General features: G+C 40.6%; 4 protein-coding genes across 4 annotated transcripts; 3 read left to right on the top strand and 1 right to left on the bottom strand.

Annotated features, from left to right (window-relative positions):
• The first annotated feature begins 3,263 nt into the window (after window positions 1-3,263).
• On the top strand, window positions 3,264-4,777 carry LOC117390796 (protein FAM181A-like). The gene is made up of 2 exons (XM_033988599.2): window positions 3,264-3,526; window positions 3,646-4,777. The coding sequence occupies exon 2, from the start codon at window positions 3,697-3,699 to the stop codon at window positions 4,414-4,416; it is 720 nt and encodes a 239-aa protein (XP_033844490.1). The 5' UTR covers window positions 3,264-3,526; window positions 3,646-3,696; the 3' UTR covers window positions 4,417-4,777.
• A 62-nt stretch (window positions 4,778-4,839) lies between these two features.
• LOC117390665 (ankyrin repeat and SOCS box protein 2-like) lies at window positions 4,840-7,812 on the bottom strand. The gene is made up of 8 exons (XM_033988446.2): window positions 7,619-7,812; window positions 7,165-7,334; window positions 6,926-7,081; window positions 6,595-6,840; window positions 6,349-6,520; window positions 5,427-6,009; window positions 5,198-5,351; window positions 4,840-5,120 (listed from the first exon to the last, which is right to left on the bottom strand). The coding sequence occupies exons 1-8, from the start codon at window positions 7,786-7,788 to the stop codon at window positions 4,984-4,986; spliced, it is 1,788 nt and encodes a 595-aa protein (XP_033844337.2). The 5' UTR covers window positions 7,789-7,812; the 3' UTR covers window positions 4,840-4,983.
• Window positions 7,813-11,110: 3,298 nt separating this feature from the next.
• si:ch1073-416d2.4 (coiled-coil domain-containing protein 42 homolog) lies at window positions 11,111-13,784 on the top strand. The gene is made up of 9 exons (XM_033987750.2): window positions 11,111-11,404; window positions 11,483-11,525; window positions 11,751-11,927; window positions 12,046-12,203; window positions 12,828-12,910; window positions 12,979-13,151; window positions 13,228-13,338; window positions 13,417-13,533; window positions 13,608-13,784. Exons 1-9 carry the CDS (start codon window positions 11,304-11,306, stop codon window positions 13,782-13,784), a joined length of 1,140 nt encoding a protein of 379 aa, XP_033843641.1. The 5' UTR covers window positions 11,111-11,303.
• A 168-nt stretch (window positions 13,785-13,952) lies between these two features.
• Window positions 13,953-20,077, top strand: LOC117390099 (ubiquitin thioesterase OTUB2-like). Its single transcript, XM_033987749.2, is given in 5 exon segments — window positions 13,953-14,110; window positions 14,690-14,771; window positions 14,838-14,938; window positions 14,940-15,021; window positions 19,782-20,077. Coding segments are annotated over 5 exon segments (624 nt in total). The 3' UTR covers window positions 19,983-20,077.

The raw sequence follows: 20,077 nt of genomic DNA, 5'->3' as shown, positions 1-20,077 counted from the left end.
TGGCCAACATACCTAATCAGCGCTGGCGTCGCTAACAACAACCAGAAGCATGCTAGAACAGTTTAAAGCAATGCCAAAGTTAATCAGGGAGTATTCAGAAGTCATGAATGTAGCTGTGCTATGCATTTCTGGGTGGATGCATGTATGGCTGAGGTGGGGGAAAGACATGGTGGAGGTTGATTGCCATCTAGTGGTACAATTAGACAGCACAGAAGTTTCAATTAGGCAAATGACACTGCATAAATCAACAGTGGATTTGTTCATTAGGTTAAAGGCGTACTAAGTAAAATCAGGTTGAAGACAGTGGGACCCAGTGGAACACTTGGATGAAATTGTTTCCATTAGTGTAAATGGGCATAGTCTATCTGATTTTTATGTTTCTAAAGTATAAAATCACTCTGTGTGGTATGGAGAGGTGGTGGCCAAAGCTCTTTGTCAAAGCCTGATCTCGTCATATCTCAGAGGCTAAGCAGAGCTGGGTCTGGTTAATACTTGGATGGGAGACTATCAGAATATCAGGAGCCACAGTGGGGAGCCAGTGACAAATACTGTGCCGTTGTGTCCTTAGGCAAGACCCTTCACCAACATTGCCTAGTATGAATGTGGTGTTCAGAGAGGCAGAATTACCACATCTCGGTTGTGTCAGTTTGACCCAGGGCAGCTGTGGCTAAAAAAGCAGCTTACCACCATCGACTGTGGAGTGAATGAAAGATGCTCAAAAGCAACTTTGAGAGTCTGCAACAGCACTATGCAAGACTAAAACAGTATTATAATGCATTATTTTATTAAAATGTTCTAACATATTGTATATAAAAAATCTAATCTTTAGAGCTAAAACGTAATCATTACTGATAATATAATTTCTGTGTATGAATTTGAAAAGACGCACTGTACAATTTGTTCCTCATTTCTCAATTGAATATCCATTCATTCTGTGCCAGGTGTCATATAAATGAAGCATTATTCCAACATTTAGATTGGAAGTAAATGGGATTAAAAAGTCCAAAGAGACAGAGGCAGAGATTCCAATGTGTATTACCTTAATTGACAGTTACAGTAGGCTATAAATAGGACCTAGCACACTGAGCAGAATTTTAGACTGCCTAATATAAAATTTTGCTTTTTTGCTGTCATTGCAACCTAATTTTTGACAAATAAACAAAATACATTGTAACTGAATGGTAGGAAGCCAGCACAAACACTTCAGAGCCAAAAGCTGTCAATCATTGTAAAGAAATAACTCAATTCCATTTGTTATGTATTGGCTCCAGAGCAGGGGCATATGGAGAAATGCTTACCAATCTCCCTAGTGGTGCAAAATGATTTAAAGAGTGCCCAGGGCAGCACTTTTATTCTTTTGTTGATATTGATATCTCTGCATAGTAACAGTATGTTGAGCTATATGTCAAGTTGCCAAAGTAATCACTTATAGTTTCTTTGTATATTATATTTTATGAATTGCATGTATCAATTGATATATTGGTCAGACACATGTTGGAGTCCATATGTTTTTGTGTGTGGTACCATTCTCTCCAGAGTGTCCAAAAACGTGTTAGTCCTTGTCCAGGGTTGTGCTTGCTTACTGCTGTGCAACTGATGTGTGGAGATTTCATCAACCCTAAAATAAGGGAAAGAAAATGAATATGAGGCCAAATGACACAATGTGGCCCCGAACAATAAAACACTTCTTAAGTTAAGCATCCTTTATAAACTACAGTGCAAAGTTAGTGTAGACACCTGGCCATCATTTTGAATGGTCAGGTTATTCTATCAATGGACTTAAACTGGATTAAATGACCTTTTCTTTTCATTTGGCATTGTTGACCCTGCAGTAATTATTATGGGATTAATTAAGTAATTATATGAGAGTTTGCTTGGTTAAATCCACCCTTTTTGGTTGAGATGTAGGATATGGATGCTAACTGCCTTTTCACATTATGCCATGAAACATTATGTGCAATATGCAAATCTGACCTGTAACAGGAAAAGGTGATCGACGATTACACAATTGACATTTAGTTTGTTAAAACATGTAAAACATTCAACATTGTTTGTGTCAATATTACAATTCAAACACAAGTAATTGTAATATAAGAGCTATGCAGAACTGACCACATCTGAATGTAAAAGACGTAGTGCTGTATCCATAGGGCGGCTGTATCCCAAAAGGCCAACAGAATCCCATTCCACCTGTCTAGGCTCAAGAGATGGACCTCATTGTTGTGAGTTGAATGAAGTGTTCCGTCTCATTCCCGCTCACTTCAAAGGAGTGCGTTGACAGACCAGGGGATGGGACCTTTTGTTAATTGGTCCTTTGAGCCGAACACAGAGAGGTTAAGAGAAAAAGAGAGGGGGACAATGGGGTCTGGCTGGCTGCGCGCACCGAAAAGGATGCACTACACATATAGACTTGCGGGGGCTATCCTCACACAACCTCAAATTGACTGAACGAGGCCATCAATCACTGAGCCCGCAGTCCCATCTTGATAAATGGTCCAGTGCCTTACTCTGCAATTTTTTGGGAAAAATCCATATAGCCTGTATTTTTGAGGGGGCTGCCTTGACAGCAGCTTGAAGCGCAAGTATGAGATGTTTTACGCACAAGACAAATGGTGCCTCACATCTCATTCCACCGCCTCAATGAAACGATAGGTACTCCTTTTTTTCTGCCCCCACTTCAATGAGGGGATGAAGCGCAATTAGCATTTCACAAGTCCCCCTTTTCCTGCTCTATTGCAACCTTCCCGCAGAGCTCATGCTTTCTCTCCGGGGATTGTCCTGTTTTGGGCCCTTGTTGCCGTTGGCAGGGTGACAGTATTCGAGTGTGCAAACTTGTGCTATTGTCCCCGGGCCAGAGGGAGCCATGGAGACCCTATAATATGACACAGGAAAATGTTTGCTGATGGCAATTCTATGGGCTTTGTGCGACTCTTTCTCCTTCATGACGACTCGATTTAAGTCTCTAAATGTTTGACTACAAATGCAGGAGTGCTATCCAGCTTCTTTGCTTTTGTCCCGCGAGGTTTGAATGAGTAATTCAGCCTTTGTGTCGCTCGATTGAGGGGGCAAACAGAAAGACAAGATTCTTGAGCGTTCAAGCCCCTTTCCATGGTTATGCACTCTTAAGAGCCCCCCTCTTTCGCACCGGACTCTAGCTGACATCACTCATTGAGAGAATATCGCTGTGTGCAAATGAACTTAACTACACTATTTCAAAGGAAAATAATTTATATTTCCCAATATTTGCAGTTGTAGGCCTGCGCTTGTGCACACACAATGTTGGCCTAAATAGACAAATATGGCACCTTTGGTGTCTGCGCTTTTTTACGCATCTCCATGACAACAATTTGCGGTGGTGAAGAATTCCGATAGCAGGGGGCGTCGAGGCTGATCGGGGAGCATTGTGAGGGACCTGGGGTCGCTGATTGGTTCAAGGGAAGCACCATCACTACAAGGAGTTTATATTCATTCAACTTGTTGAGATGCTCCATTGCTGTGCGCAGAAAGTCTGGATGCGGTGACAGTGGTGAGTTTTTTTGTTTTTGTTGTTGTTTTTTGTTGTTGTTGTTGTTGTTGTTTTTTGTTACTCAGTCAAGTGAGAATTTGATAACTGGTTTGTTCATCAATATCTTGTGTTCTTTCCAGATTTGTACTGTGGGAACATAAGTGCTATGGACTGATTTGACCAAATTAAACATGGCAGACAGTGAGGTAAAAACGTTGCTGAATTTCGTGAACCTGGCGTCTAGTGACATCAAAGCGGCCTTGGATAAGTCAGCCCCGTGCAGGCGCTCCGTGGATCACAGGAAGTACCTTCAGAAACAGCTCAAGCGTTTCTCTCAGAAGTACTCCCGAGTGCCCAAGTGTCACGCGCATAGGCCCGCCGAGCACGGCAAACCCGGAGGCTCTGCGCACGAGAGTGTGAAGAGTAGAGTGCAGGACGCGGAGAACGCGGGGAGTGCAGTGGAGCAGGTACCAATGAGAAAACGCCAACTACCCGCGTCTTTTTGGGAGGAACCCAAGTTATCCCAGGAGAGAAAGGAGAATTCCATCTCAGGATTCAAAAAGTCAGATTGGGCAGATAAGAGGACAAGAGCTTGTGAGGATGTGGCGAAGGCCAGTGCGTCTGCGTCCACGCGTCGCGATAAAGATGCGCTCCTTTTGGACCTGACCTCGCATCACTGCGTGAGCGTGTGTGGCTGCTGTCCGCTTCAGTACCACGGTCAACAAGTCCTGCACAGTCACATTGTGGTCCCCCATCCTCCTCTGGGACTGTGGAGCAAAGCAGCGCGCACTGACGCAGAGATGCCTGAGCATCCGTATGGACACAAGATCCACACGCACGTTGTGGTCAAACCTATCCCCACCAAGCCCACGATCCAGTCTCCAATATTCAGCGTTTTTGGCTTCATTTGACTGACCCATGGGTGTAACCACGTGTAAATAGGACTTATCCTGGTGTTTCAGTAGCCTATGATAAAAGCACTTATTTGTAACGCTCATGTTTGTTCTTCATGTGACAAAGACTATAAGTTGCACTTGCCGAGTTCTTCCATCAGTTTAATGTCACTGAATATTTGATCACTGGCAGTAAGTTCAAACGTTTATACTTCATTACTCTATTTTTACTGTTCCTTTTTAAGTCATGCAAATGACAGTGTACTGTTTTAGTTTCCTCTTTGAACTGCAAAAATAGAATATGTGACAGATTTCTTCTTTTTTTTGTCAAAGTAAGGTTTGATAGATTTTTATTTTTAAATAAAAGACATAAATTCCCATAAGAGTTCATTTTAGCACAACATTATTTTCACAGGTTACTTATTAAATATTCACACAGATTCTTCAATAAAATTTACAATCACACCACTTATACATAGCTTAGATTAAAAAGTGACAAATTGCTTTGGTGGAGTGATTACACTTTGTCCTGCTGACTCAAAACAAAAAGAAACAACAACAAAAAACTAAAGTGATGGACCAGGTTCAGTCAGTCACGTCATATCTCAGATATGAGAGCATCCTCCTTGGCAGGGGTAGGGTCCCTACTGAGCGCACAATCTGTCCTCCCATTTGAGTCCGGATCTTCACTCGGCAAAGGTGCATCAGAGAACGAGGTGACACTGTACAGGCACAAATGTCATGTTACTTCACATTGTTCATGTACATGTGGTGATGAGAAGCTTAAACTTGATCATACATGACTTCCTCCTGACAGCTCTCCATTGTTCTGTGCTGCTTAAGACCTCTGTCAGCTTGCTGCACAGCTGAACCTGACCCACATGCTCCAGCAGCAGGTCTACCATGGGTCCTGCCCATTTACACATTACGGATGATAACAGCCACTCACAGAACTGAGGACAAGCACAAACACTTTGATCATACACACAAGTTTTTAACTAATATACATTTCAGCACCTTCTTCTTACCTGCATTGGCCTTCCATGTGGTTCACTGCAGGTGACACTGAGTGCACTGCTATTCTGAAAGATGCATCTAGACATGTTTGCAGTGTCTGGATGTCTTTTAGCACCATAAATACAAGTAAAACATGAGAGAGCATCGCAACCATTGTCCAAAAGGCACTTGAGTAGAGGCAGATTATTCTCACAGAGGGCTATAGCAGTGGGGAATGTTGTAGCGTAACATGGGATTTTGGCATTGACATCAACCCCTTCATGCAGCAGTAAGTTCACAGTACGGACACAGCCCCGCTTCACAGCCACAAGAAGAGGACTGACCGGGTCTACATTTACACTTGCACCCGCTTTCAGTAATAACTCTGCTGTTTCTGCGCTGCCATGGGCCACAGCGAAGTAGAGGGAAGTGGCTCGGTGGTCCGCAAACCGAGCTGAGTGCGTGTGGGGGAGAGGCGCGTTGACTTCTGCACCTGTCTGGAGCAGGACAGCTGCCACTGAGGGTCTGTTGTGCTGAGCTGCCAGGTGCAGGGGGCTGATCCAACTGTGCCGCAGCCTGGCTCTACTCGTCACAGGCACGAGCAAGGACACAATCCTGAATGCATAACAAAGACAAGGACAGAGCGTGATCATCTTAGAGTGATTATCTTATCTTAAATTAATCCTCAAATGAGAATTAATTTGCAAAAAAGATAAGTTCCATTGTCAAGGGCTTACAAGTTACTCTTTATCTAGCAGCATTTTCAAAAGGCAATGCAATAAAAATATTCCATCTCGAGCAAATCCGTTCAACTATACTTTTATTAAGGTGTGTAAAAGATGTAATCAAAAGAGAAAATATGTTCAAAACGGAGAAAAATAACTATTCAAATGTATTAATGAATGTGTTGTTTTTCTAAACTAATACCTGGGCATTTCTTCACATCTTACTTACTCATGGTGTCCATATTGTGCAGCGACATGGAGAGGAAGCAGACCTGAGTTACAACACTTATTTGCGTCTGCATTTTTACTCAACAGTGTCGCCACAATTTCCCTAAAGCCATTTTTACTGGCTTCATGCAATGCAGTGAGTCCGTCACAAGTCTGCATGTTGACGTCAGCACCTAAACAAAAATAATACTGCCTAAGTTTTTAAGTGACTTCATATAATGGCATGGACATGACAAGTGATTTATACCTTTAGTAATAAGGAAACACAGTGCCCTCAGGTGTCCCTTTTGGGCTGCTACATTCAGCGGTGATATGCTGTAAGTGTTAGGAGGATTGATGAAAGCACCAGCGTTCAGCAGCATCTCACAGATTTCTATGTGGTTCCTGGCCACAGCCTCCAGAAGAGCAGTCCATGCGTGGCCACAGCGCTGGTTCACCGTGGCCCCATAGGACAGAAGAAGACTCACCATGTCCACGCTCTGCAGCTCACATGCTTTGATACACATCACAGTTAAGTTATTTAAGACGTGACACCTAGCACCGGGCCACAAATGTTCAGGGTGAATTAACAGTTGTACCTTTGAACAATGGGGTCTCTTTGTATTTGTTGCTAATGTCGGGGTCAGCTCCACACTGCAGAAGGCACTGTGCACATGACAAATGTTCACGAGACACAGCGAGGAGCAGAGCTGTCTCTTCCTGCAACGTTCGCTTGTCCACAGAATCTGGGTGGACTGAAGCGGAGACAGTAGTTACACATCAACACAGATTTATGATATCATATATTGAAGCTGACAGTGAGGCCGTATTGTCATACCCTTTAATAGTGTCTTCAAACATTCTGTCTCTCCACAAAATGCAGCATAGTGCAAAGGAATCCATCCATCTTTGTTCTCACTGAGCAGACTGAGAGGACAGGAAGCAGCCAATTCATTTACTGTGTGCACATCTCCTTTCTTTATGGTGGCCACCAATGGTTCCACATCCCTTAAAGAGAAAAAAGTAAGAATTAAGCTATTCATCTGCAAATGCCAAAAAAAATTTCTCGGATAATTTAGTTCATTTAAAGTGGAAAGTATTTATAATCAAATAACACATACCATTAACCCTGCTATATAAGTACATAGACATACAGTTACACAGTAGAGTTCCTTTGACATGTTAGCATTATTTCTATAGGCTGACTGTCATGCTTATGTTACAGCCTGTTATTACTATGTACTCACTAGCCACAACAATAGCCCCGACCCCCACCATAACAAAAACCTTACGTCTCCTGCTCTGACGTTACGTCTCTGTGATTGCCCGGTCCGCTCCTCTCCACTCGCGTCGTACGAACCCTACAATTACCATTCGCATTACGAAACTGCGATAAGTATTCATTATAGCGGAATTTGGTCATTACTGGCGTTGTTTCTGTAGCGTTGTTTGCCCCATACATACAGACAAACCAAAACACACGGCTGTGGAGAAGGCGGAGCAGCGGTGGAGCCGGGGCTCAGCTGTGCACGCTCTTTATTTTGAGAGTGTAATTGTCAGTCATTGGCTATGGCGCAGTCAGGGCTCCATATATGTCAGAAGGCCCGTGTAGTGACAGAGATAAGAGGAAGTGCAGCGAGATAATACAACAGTCAGCTCACATGAAGGCAAATTAGGAAGAGGACAGAGATAAAAAGTCCAGGCAAGCTCATTCAGACTAATATTAGAGCAGACTCAACAGCCAGAGGATAATAAAGGTCAACTGATCACGTGACAGGGCAACATACATCTATAGCCTCAAACAACAATATAACTAAGACAGAATTTATGAGACGCTTAAACAAAAAATCATTTAGGCTTGTTTAAATAAAATATACCTTTCTGCTTCAACTGATCTGGGACATAATTATGATTATGTCATTTAAAATACAGATGTTTAAACCCTGAACTCTTGACCTGCAGGGCAGATCATGCTATGGTCATCATATCCACAGTGATCTGGAGCCAAGAGGAAGTGCATGATGATGTTATCAAAACATGTGCTATTCTTAAAAAGGCTAAGAATAGCCTTCACTGTATATAAAAATGACAGTGGTAAAGCTGGTTCAGTTTATATTTTAAACACTAAATAGCCAATTAACTAAAAACAGTCTACAGAGTATTATCTTACCTGAGTAGTTCTGGTGTAGGCCTAATGGTTGCAGTCTTTAAAATCACTGTTTAGAGTAGAGTAGCCGCTAGGTCAGCACACTGCCAGCATTAATGCAGTATCCAAATCTTCAGACAGGAAAGGCAATAGAACCAACGTAAAATTACACTCAAAGTCAGCCAAATGTATCCAAACTCTGACAATAGCTTATGCAGTGAACACTACCTCCTAATGAAGTAGAGAATATGCAGGAGCTGAAAAGTGCACTGGCAGACATCAGAAAGCAGCTCAGACCCCATAAAGCTGCCTTTTAAGGGCATACTCATGGTGAAGGGTTCCACTTGATCCTGCTTCTCCTGATCTGAGGTTGATGGCTCGTGTTAACAGTGAAGCACACAGTAAGGAACAGACCTGGACCATAAAGTGTTATTGCTACAAATACTACTTAGAAACACACTGGGAAGCCTATGTACAACATTTCTAACAACAATTCAACTATAAAGCATACACATTCTGCAGGTATAAAATGATTCTCTAAACATAATAATGTAATTTAACTCTGAAATAAAACATGAATATGAAACATACCAGTTGGGTTAGAATACATCACTATGTTACAAGCTGAATGAGGTGCTTTTTATTGTGCCACAACTGTCAGGTGTTGCACTGTCAGTTGTGACAGCCTCAAAAAAACAATGACGTAGGAGTATTTCTTCTTCTTTCTAAACAGTTTTCTTCATGTACTTCCAGCCTCTAAACGGAAATTAGCCATTTAAAATTATTCCACAAACAAGTCTGTCAACATATCTAGTTCTAGTCTCCCCCCCCCCCCCCCCCCCCCCCCCCCCACACACACACACACACACACACACACACACACATGGCCTATTACACAGGCCAGTGAAGGCCTACTACTATCTGGTCCACTACTATCTAGACTACTAAAATGGTATGCCTTGGAAAATGTAGGCATGAGTTTTTAATATAATTATTTTACCTATAGGCTGAAAGTGATAAGTACCAAAATCTACCTAATTAAATACTACTAACCCAATTGATACTTTGTAGTGATCATGCTGGGGGTGTTCTGTGTGTATCTGTATGATGCAACGTTCAGCAGTTACCATGGAGACACAATGCACACATGGGCAAACACTCAAAACAGTTTTAAGATTGTCTGAAAACTCAGACTCAGGACACACATGGGAATCTGTGATCAATACAACCATCTATGGTCCTGTTTAGGTGTTTGATTTTGAACAAAAAAGTGAGAGTGACAAATTCAGAAACTGTTGGTTAATGCTAACTAGCTTGTGGCTGCAGTTTTATGTGTGAGAGACTTGTTTAACAGGACAAATCAGCTCACCTGCTGCAGTTCCAACTCAGTGAGCCTTTCAGGTCAGGCTGTGTTCAAATAAAGCTCATATTAGTGTAATTAGTTAGAGCTTTTAACAGTATAGTGCCTTCAGTTGGCATCACACATCCAGGGAATGCTGATGACATTAGATGCAATAAAAGTATCAATAAGCATGTTTTGAACTGTGTGGAGTCTATGAGGCCTACACACCCTGGGAGCTAATAGATCAGACACTATCATAACATAAGTACTTATTATTAATTATACATTATCTAGGCCAGTGGTTCTTAACCTGGGTTCAATCGAACGCTAGGGGTTTGGTGAGTCAGTCTCAGGGTTTCGGCGGAGGTCAAGACACACACCCGACTCAAATGATTCACGGACTGCGAGCGTCTCCAGATGCTGGCCGTGTCCCAATTTGACAAATGCACCCTGTGATGTGCCTATTGAAGTACCCGCCCGACTTAAATGAGCCGTTCGAATGGCATAAAAACATAAAACAACATAAAAATGAAGAAAGGGAACAGACTTTGCTGTAAAAATGACATGAAGCCATGCATTTCTGAACTGGTCTCTCAAAGGCAACAGCAGAAGTCACACTGATTTGCAGTAAATATTCATTATTATTCTAGCCTGATGGAAATTAGGTGATGGGTGTGTGTTAAAATGTAAAATAGCATGAATACAATAAGTTGATTATTGGAATACATAAGGTTAAAAATTAAAATAATTTCAGTGTGGTAGTACTAAAAAAGGTCAAGTCTTTGTAAAAAGGTATGTATGTAATTTGTTGTGAGTTCACGCATTGTATTGGTTTTATTCTTTGAACACAGTGATGTTAATGCACAGTTCATTTTGTGCACCAGTAAAACATACATATGTCTTGAATTTGAAAAAAATAGTATTTTATTTTTCAATAAAGAAGGGTTCGGTGAATGTGCATGTGAAACTGGTGGGGTTCAGTACCTCCAACAAGGTTAAGAACCACTGATCTAGGCTATATTTTTGATAAATTCTCAGGAAAGATAACCTACAACTACATCTAAGCTACTTTTAGGGTTATGGGCTACACATATTTTGAGTAGACTAGTAGTACTTCCTTCTGAACAGGTGTATGAGGGAGACTGGGCACAAACTTACTCCAGACTAGAGTGAGAGATCCAGACTGTGATGGTTCAACTAACCATAAGAGAGTGGGCACTCTGTGCTCTTCCCCATCTTTGGCTTTCATTAAGGAGCTCATTTCCATGCCTCTCATTCAGTCGATTAAACAGGACCGCCCCCGGGCTGGTTGCCGTGACAACGACGAAGCGATCCCGTCGCATTCCCTGTTGTTGCGCTTGTTGTTTCCCCGGCAACAGCCACACAACTTCGGGACAACATCCGGAAGGACCTTGTTGTCCTTGTCCTAACGTGGATTGAAATACGGCTGCAAGTGTTGGGATTTTTAGGAAACTAGAAACGGAGCGCTATGGCGACTAGCCTGCCTTTTCTGGACAGCAGCGACCCACGTCTCAAACTCACCGTGGAAAACAGAACGAAAAACGTGTTTGTGACACAGCCTGAGGACAGGTGAGCAAGCGCCATCTACTGCTGGACACTAACTACGTATCATCAGGTGCACAAGACTGACTAACATTTTTATTCCAGGCCCAAAGAAGAAAATGTCAACCATATACCTGTTGTGACAGAGGTAACAGAACTAACCCCAAAAATCTATGGACTTTGTATTTGAGAATTTAGTTATATTTAAAAATGTATGAAATGAATACATGAGAAACGTTTTACTTTATTCATTGCATTATTATAAAATAACATTAAGATTACATATACATACATACACATACACACACATACACATATGTATTAGTACTAAACATGAGTACTAGTATTACTTTGCATCTTTGCATTTCCGCAGACAGCTTGTCATCTCCTGGAAGCTGGGCTGAACACTTTGCAAAAGACATTAGTTCTGCAGAAACAAGCAGAGTTGGAAGAAGTGAGCCGGCTGCTGGCTCTTAAGCAGAAGGACTTTCAGGGCCGTGTAGAGGGTTTAGCTCAGCGACGCTCTGAACTGGAGCTCAAACAACAGCAGGTATGGAGCAAAGCAGCCACTCACTACTCAATAGGAATAAATGATTTATGTCTGACAAATTATTCAAATTCTACCTAACACAGACGTTTTGCCTTTCTTCATTTATTTATTTCCCCAGAATAAAGACAGAGTGAGCAAGTTTGAGAAGTTTGTGGCTGAAAATGAAGTGAAGCAGCATCAAGCACTTAAGAAGTATAAGGATGCACGGGAGCAAAATATGATTAAACAGAAAGATATAGAAAGGTTGACAAACAAGCTCAAACAGCTTCGAACCAGGTGAGAATTTCATGTCACACTCTGGTCAGCCACATTTGATTTATGTTTATCATGTCTTGATAGATTTGATGTGTGGAATAAGCTAATACAACCCAATAATAATAATAGTTTCAGCCGTACTGCCTTCCCTTTGAGTCGATGCAACTGAAAGAAAAAGAAAAGAAAATTTTGAATGGTTATGAGAAAAGTATATATTCCTCATTAAAAAAATACAGACAGAAAACACTCTGTTCCTCCTTGTGATGTCATGTGGTAATGCAGGAAGTGCTCTACTGTGTTTTTAAGCTCTATACACCTTCAGTAGAATCATTTGGATAATTTCAGTCATGCAATTACCAATCTCTACTGAACTAAAGGTAAAAGGCAGCTGTTTACTTGAAAACTGCCGGTTCACATGGCAACACAAGGTGGAACAGAGCATTTTGAGATTTGGAGATGTAGACAGATTAATAATAAAGGATTAGTCAAACGTGGATGAAACAACACACAACTCTGGGTATGCTTTTGATCAACATTCTAACGTGGCTTAAAGCTCAAAAGAGTCAATTTTGCGTAATATAGTACCTTTAAAATAATAATCAATGCAAAATAAATCAAATAAAATAACAATAAATATATCCACAGACAGCATGTTTTAAAGGACAGAATGACCAAATACAAAATCTATGAGGACTATTTGGTGAAAACAATCAACTTCCTCCCAAGCAGTAAGCCTCCACTTTCCAGAGTTATAACCATGCTGACGAGCTTGATGTATTAATTACTGCGTTTACAGGTTACCTTGAAAATGACTCGGAATCCTTAGTTTTGCCCATCATTCGGCGGCACGAAACCCTCTCCATCACTCACCAGGAGCTTCTGCAGCGCCTGGAAAAAATGGAAGATGAAATGGAGAAGAATCAACAACAACTGCAGACCATGAATCAGGAACATGGCATTAAAAAGCTGGTTAGATGGAGCTGTGTGTACGTATATGTGTTATTTAAATGGTGCAGGTTCTAACCGTGCTATGTGATGACTGCAGATGGCCAATAAAGAGCTGTCAGAACTACAGAATGAGTTAGAGGGTCTCAAAGATTTGAACAAGCAGGCTGAGATTTCACTGCTAATGGAACAAGGCCAGTCTAGAGAAAAGGTATGGATGGGGAAGAGTGTATTGTTAATGTATACTTAAAATGAGAATATATAATCTGACTCAATATATATTTAAAAGGTGGAGGAAGTGGGAAGTATCCTCATGGCCATTAATAATTTGGCAGAGCGATGTTATCTTCCCACATATGGAGCACTTGAAGACACAAGTGTATTAACGATGATGGACATGGTTGAGGTGATATGATTGTTTTGTTTTTTCGTATAAATGTTTAACTTACGTGTTAAGTTCCTGAATTGTTGTGTTTAAAGGAGTACATTCTGGACAAGGCAGACACAGAGCGGAGGGCGAGGAGGCTGATGGAGTCTGCCTCTGCAGTGGCACCTCTGGCTGACAAGAAAGGGAGAGGGTCTGTGAAAAATATGGGTCCTAAACAACAAATCAAAAGTCCAAGTAAAGTCAGCAAAAAGAGTGGCACATTTAGTTAAACAAAGTCATGTGTGTTTTTTTCTGAAATAAGTAAATGTCTGGTTGACATCATGGTCATTTGAACAGTGTTTGGAGTGGAATTGTTGTTACGGCCCTTAAATTCTTTACGTTACTTGTATTGGTTCATTATTTTTAGTGTATTTGCCCATGAATCTGTCTACTTCTCCATGAAATCGTGGCTGTGTGAGCCCCTGGCTGTGATTAGAGGACGGTTTCCCAGCCTGGCCAATCCTGAGGCCCACCTTCAGCTGCCTCCCACCCATTTAAGAAGATTTGGGACACCTGTTGGGGTCTGCTGGCCTATGTGTGGCCAGTCTGCCATTTCGTGTGTGTAGTGTGTCTCTTTTGTGTGTCACTACAGTGGAAGTGACCTTGTGTCTTAAGACACTTTGTATTTTAATTAGCTTTTCCGTTTTGTTTTTGTTGAAACCTTGCAAGGTACCGTATATTTAGTTTACCCTTAACATCCATTCATTAAATTACTTCTTATTTTACCATATCCCATCTTGGGTTCTTTTGTTACTTCCCTGTTCCCACAAGAACTGGGTCATAACAGTTGTATTTTGAAATAGATGAATACAGCATTATTCAAATGAAGCTGTGTAATTTGTTCAGACTGGGAGCTGGGAGGCTATGTATGAAAATTGAAGGAAAAGTAATGCAAATGACAGACAGACCATGTTTATTACACAGTGATTGTAATTTCCTTTGCATTCATGGAATCAGCCATACAGAGCTCCAGAGGACTACTACTGTCAGACTCCTACTGTACAAGCTTAGAGTAAAGGGCCAAAAGGCTCTTGTGCTGTTTCCATTTCCAACTATATAATTTCAAATTCTTGATTCCCATTGAATTAATGAATGTATGACTATGACACTCTATATTTTGTGATTGTTTTTGTAGGTTAACTGAGATCATCGCAAGCACTATTGATTTGTCTTGTGCTGCTTTTGATGAGCGACGCTATAAGGACCACCTATCAAAAGTAATTCAATGCTAATGAATAATAAATATACATTTTATTTTAAAATAAAGTAAAAAATTCTCCCAGCTCATTGATGTTTTGGGGCTGTGCCAGTCTGATGGAAGTGTAGAAATCCTTTACAGACTGTTTAACCATCCATCCATCTCTGACAGTGTGGTCCAATATCTCCACCTCATCATCTCTGCAAATACATGCAGATTTCTTTCATAACTTTGTGGTGGCACCCAATCTCCAAGCCTATTGCCATCAGGTAGGTGTCACGTTGCTGCCCTCTAATGAAAATGATGCAGATCATAGCGCCGCCCTATGACGGACAGGAAGTTGGCCATATTGGATCGAAAATTTGCCACTTTTTTCGCCACGTGCTTTCAAAACGTATCTACTCCCAGGTTTTTGATCCACATTAGATTTCACAGGCCACATCTAGACCCATGGGTTTTCATCCATCCATCACATTTTCACCAAATTCCATGCTGTTGTTTCCTGTTTTTTCGATGTCCTCTCATGACAGGCATTGGCCTACAGAGCTCAAATTCACATCACATATCCATGATCAGGGCATGAATGGAATGCACTATAAAGTCTGATCAAAATGAACACTATAGCTCCCCCTACCACAGACGTGAAACGTCAACATTATCAGATCCCTACGAAATTTGGGGAATAAATTGGTCGCATGAGATCAAGCAAAAAAATTATATTACAGATACGGGTCAGTTTTCACAGTTGGCCACCAGGGACGCAAAGACTCCAAAAAAAATCATTGAAAAATGTCTGGCACGCACGCACCAAAAAATTATATTCTGGGCATGGGTCATTTGTCACGGCTGGCCACCAGGGCCGCAAAGAAAATATCTCACATGCACGGTCTTTGCCCTAGACATTTCACATTCAAATCACAGATGTTTCATCCAGCCATGAATGTAACGCACTATAAAATCTAATTAAAATGAACACTATAGCGCCCTCTATAGGACCAAAAAATATTTATTAAGGGCAAGGGTCACTCACTGTTCACCATCAGGGACGCAAAGTCTCCAAAAAAAAACAAAAAAAACATGCATAAAATCTTGCACACATAATTGCTTGCCCAAGACACTTCAAAATGTAACCACAGGTGCAGAATCCAAACAGGTCATTTGTTTTAAATGTATGTTTATAATTCTACAAAGTAGCCTAGTTAAAACAGTGGTTTTATGTCACTAATGTGTTTGAAGCATATTTTACTGAATGTTTTATACTATAGTAATAACCTCATATTAATAACAAAATGCTGTTTTGCAGGCTGGTCTACAATGCCTATTTCTAAGCACACATCCAAATACAGTGATTATGCACAATAACTGTCCCCTGAATTCATTTATATATGGAGCTATGCTGTAATGTTGGCAGTATCATAGATGTTGGACAAACACGTGACAACATTTTCAGCATGCTGTTGTCTGTGTACACACTGACTTGTTTTAAAGAGGATGACTTCCATACACTCATAGTCAAATGTATTATGTATTTTTCTATAATTGAGGACATTTAGGACAAAAACCCTAAAAACACCATGTTTCATAGATCTCATGTAGAATTTGGAACTGAACGTTCATCCAACATGCTTGAGTGTTTCATTTCAACACCTAATTTTACAAAATAATACATTCATGTGGACAAGTACTTACATGTACTACATATAATATAATTTCACTGTTTACTAAGCCTCCGCACATGGCTACTTTTTCATGTCAGTGTTTATTTTGTTCACATACAGTTTCACTACTCTTCCTCCATCTTTCTCTTTGTCTGATAGTTGTTAGAGTCAGTGTTCTTGTAACATATCAATCAAAACACAGATGAAGAAGTCACTACTTCTGTTGATAAATATGTCACCTGCCAGCTTCCACAAAATGATCCCAAACTATTGGAAATGGTTCAAACACATACCTGCAACTCTGTAGTTTAAATCTGTATGTGTTCTGAAATGTCCCTGTATGCCAGATGTCCTCCCTCCCTGTGTCTCCATTCTGTGAAAACCTGCTAACCAAGTAGTTTAGACCTCTATAAACTACTATTGTCACGATACTAACATTTCAAACTCACAAACTGTTACACACAACATACTCTGCAGGGAAGATACAGTCTTCATATTATTAATAAACAGTAATGAAACCAATGGAACAAGAAAAGTTCTCTTTGGATGAGTGTCCAGAGAGGAGCAATTCAAAGCCTGAAAGCTTTAATGTCCCTTTATCTTTGAGTTTGGACAGTCTTGTAGCTGTATCTTTTTTCCAGATAAAACAGGTTACATGTATATTCAGTAATTTGAAGAATGATTTATCAGTATAACATGGTAAGGATTGATAACGACAGTCATTTTAATTACATAATTTCTGCCAAGGAGTGAAATGGGGAGGAGATTGCAGTTTTCCAGTTCTTCATACATTTTTCTGAGCAGTGGCATATAGTTTGTGGTCTTAGTGATTTTTGATACATTTGAAAACACTGCCACAAACCTCAAATCCTGTGTATCCTGCCTTATTCTGCATATACTCCACAATCGTTCAACTCACATAGAACTATCCTCCATTTTAGTTTGTTAAAGGCATATTTCTATTTATGGTTTAGACCTAGTTTAGCGTCAGTATAGGTTTGGTTATAATTCTTTTATTGACCGAGTTCAGATCTGGCAGTTCTCGGAAAGGAACATATTTTCTTTGGTGTGACAAGTTTGTGAACCAACCACTGCTCTATTTTAAGTTAAAGTTAAATACATTTTTGAGGCTGTTTTTCAGGTAAGAACTAGACAATAACATTTGTAGTCATAATACTTTTATTTCATATACTTTGGTATCTATTAAATTTCAGCTGTATATAACTTTGTTGCTAAAATTGAAACAGCTTCATAATACAAATGGGTCTGATTTGTTTTTTTAATAGTTACAAGTACAGAGCTGTGGGTGGAGATAGAAAATGTCTGTTTTCACCTACCCCTTAAGTGCAAGGCTCAAATCCAGGACAATACAGGATTACTCAAACATGCAGGAAATCAAAAATACCACGTTGAGTAAACTAATAAGGGAACACTGCTATAGTTACTCAAGTCCCCTTTTCTACTTCTACTGGGCACAAAATAATCTGAGTGTGATACAAGTACATACGAGAGTAAGGAGGGGTGAGTGTCTTGCTCAAGAACACAACGACAAAATGTACTGTCCATAGAGATCAAAGCTGCACACACAGCACAGCAATAATCAGACATAACTGGGACTAAACCATGTCTAAATGAGGACTAGAACAGGACCAAAACAAAACCAGCACCAAACCAAAACCAGGACACAGCCATAGTTAAAGCTGAAAGAAACCACCAAGTATAGCTGCGTTCATATCAAAACTGGACCTATAATTAAACCAGGACCAGATCAGGACCAATGTCTTCCAAGTCTACATCAAGACTAAACCCAGATCAAACCAGAAGTATGAACTCAACCTTAGTATGAAAATGAGTGTTGTCACAATACAACAATTTCAAACTCTATTTCAATACTAAGCAATTGTCGTAATGCCAGTGTAGGGTGGACCAAAGAGGCGCAGAACTCGAGACAGATTTACAGCGTTTTATTTACAGTTAGTGAAAATATCAAACAATAGTCCAGTAATCCGACAAGCGTCGCGGAACAGGGTGCGAGTGAGAGCCCAGGGGCGCGTCGGGGGCAGCTGAGACGGGAACAGGGAACCGCCGGGAGAAGGATGAAGACAGGACCGGGAACAGAACCAGAGGAAGCCGAGCCAGGGCGGACAGGAGAGCGTGAGCCGAAACCGGAGGCGTGGAGTGGCCGGGGTCCAGGACGAGACAGGGAGGTGAAGGTAAGGAGTTTGACTGTACCGGAGCAGGAGCGCGGAGTCAGGAACAGAACCAGAGACCAGGAGCTGGGGAGGTCAGTAGAACTCGTAATTACAAGTGTTAAACTCATAATTAGGAGTTATAATCTCTTTGAATTTAAAAAATCAAAATTTCAACTTCTTGTGGGGCTTTTTTTTTTTTTTTTTTTTCATGGCGGAAACGGGCTTCCATAAGTTTTGAAATGATCTACGCTTGTTTTATGTTACTTCTTGCTTGGTTTGACTTGTTTAATTCATTTATTGTAATGCATTATTGGCTTGTCTCTGATTTCAATATTGTAACAGCAAATACTTTGAATCACAGTTCTGTAACAAATGGTTATTCACATTTCCTTATAATGTAATGTTATAAAGTGTACGCTCCTGTTTTAATGTGTAGACAGTTTTATGTACAAACATACCGGGTAACTTGTTTATCATGTGGATTTTCTTGAAACTGTAAAAAGAATGTGTACATGTTTTCTATTCACCTGCTATAAAAAAAAAAGTTTTGAACGAATTGTTACCTTGCATGTAAAATCACATTCATTCATTATATTTCTGATACATGTTGATACCCTTTATGTATATGTACTACTTTCATGTTTTATGTCTAGCATGCCAACAACTTAAAAAACAATCAATACAAATCATATCACTTGTTTGTATTTCTTCTAATAATAATATCTTAATTTCATCTATGTCTTTTTGTCTTTTTTGATACCTACTCAAGACCACATGCATCAGCCTACAAAACTAAACATTTAACCAACTGTAAAATCCAAGGCTGAATACAGCAGTCATTTCCACGTAACCAGTGGTGACTATAGTGGCCCCTATAGTACACATCAAACATCCAACATTGTCAGAATAGCACAAAACCATTACATTCCATACCTCAGAACATGGAAAAAAAGTCAATGACGGCACAGCTGTATCATGCACGGTTGCTGGTTCAAAGCCACAACCGACTCAGGTATAATGCAATGGCCACACTGTACTATAGACACACAGTGAGGGGGGGCGATAGCGGCCGAGCGGGGAAGATGCGACGATGGGGAGGTCGCTAGCCCCCAGTGGCCCAGGGTGAGGGCCATCATTGTCGCTTGCGGCTTTAATTTGTATTATGACTTTTTTGTTTAGGAAGTGGAAGTCATGGCAATAGAGTGTGACCATGTGGACATCCAGGCATTGTCGCAGGCTTTGAACGTGGGCATTCACATCGTGTCAATGGAGGGCGACAAACAAAAGCTAGTTCACAACATCATTCCAGAAGGTGCCGAGCCATCTGTGCATCTCCTTTATCAAACGTCACATTATAATATCATCTACCAACGAACTTGAGTTGGACCAAGCTTCCCATGTGCCTTTGTTAAACTCAGGAATACAGACTATGCAATAAAAAAATGGTTACAAATACAATCAAGTTATAATAGTTT

Source organism: Periophthalmus magnuspinnatus, chromosome 22 (genome assembly GCF_009829125.3).
Source record: "Periophthalmus magnuspinnatus isolate fPerMag1 chromosome 22, fPerMag1.2.pri, whole genome shotgun sequence".
NCBI lineage: Eukaryota > Metazoa > Chordata > Actinopteri > Gobiiformes > Gobiidae > Periophthalmus > Periophthalmus magnuspinnatus.
The sequence above is the reverse complement of the archived record's forward strand: the minus strand, read 5'-3'. Positions and strand labels throughout refer to the sequence as shown.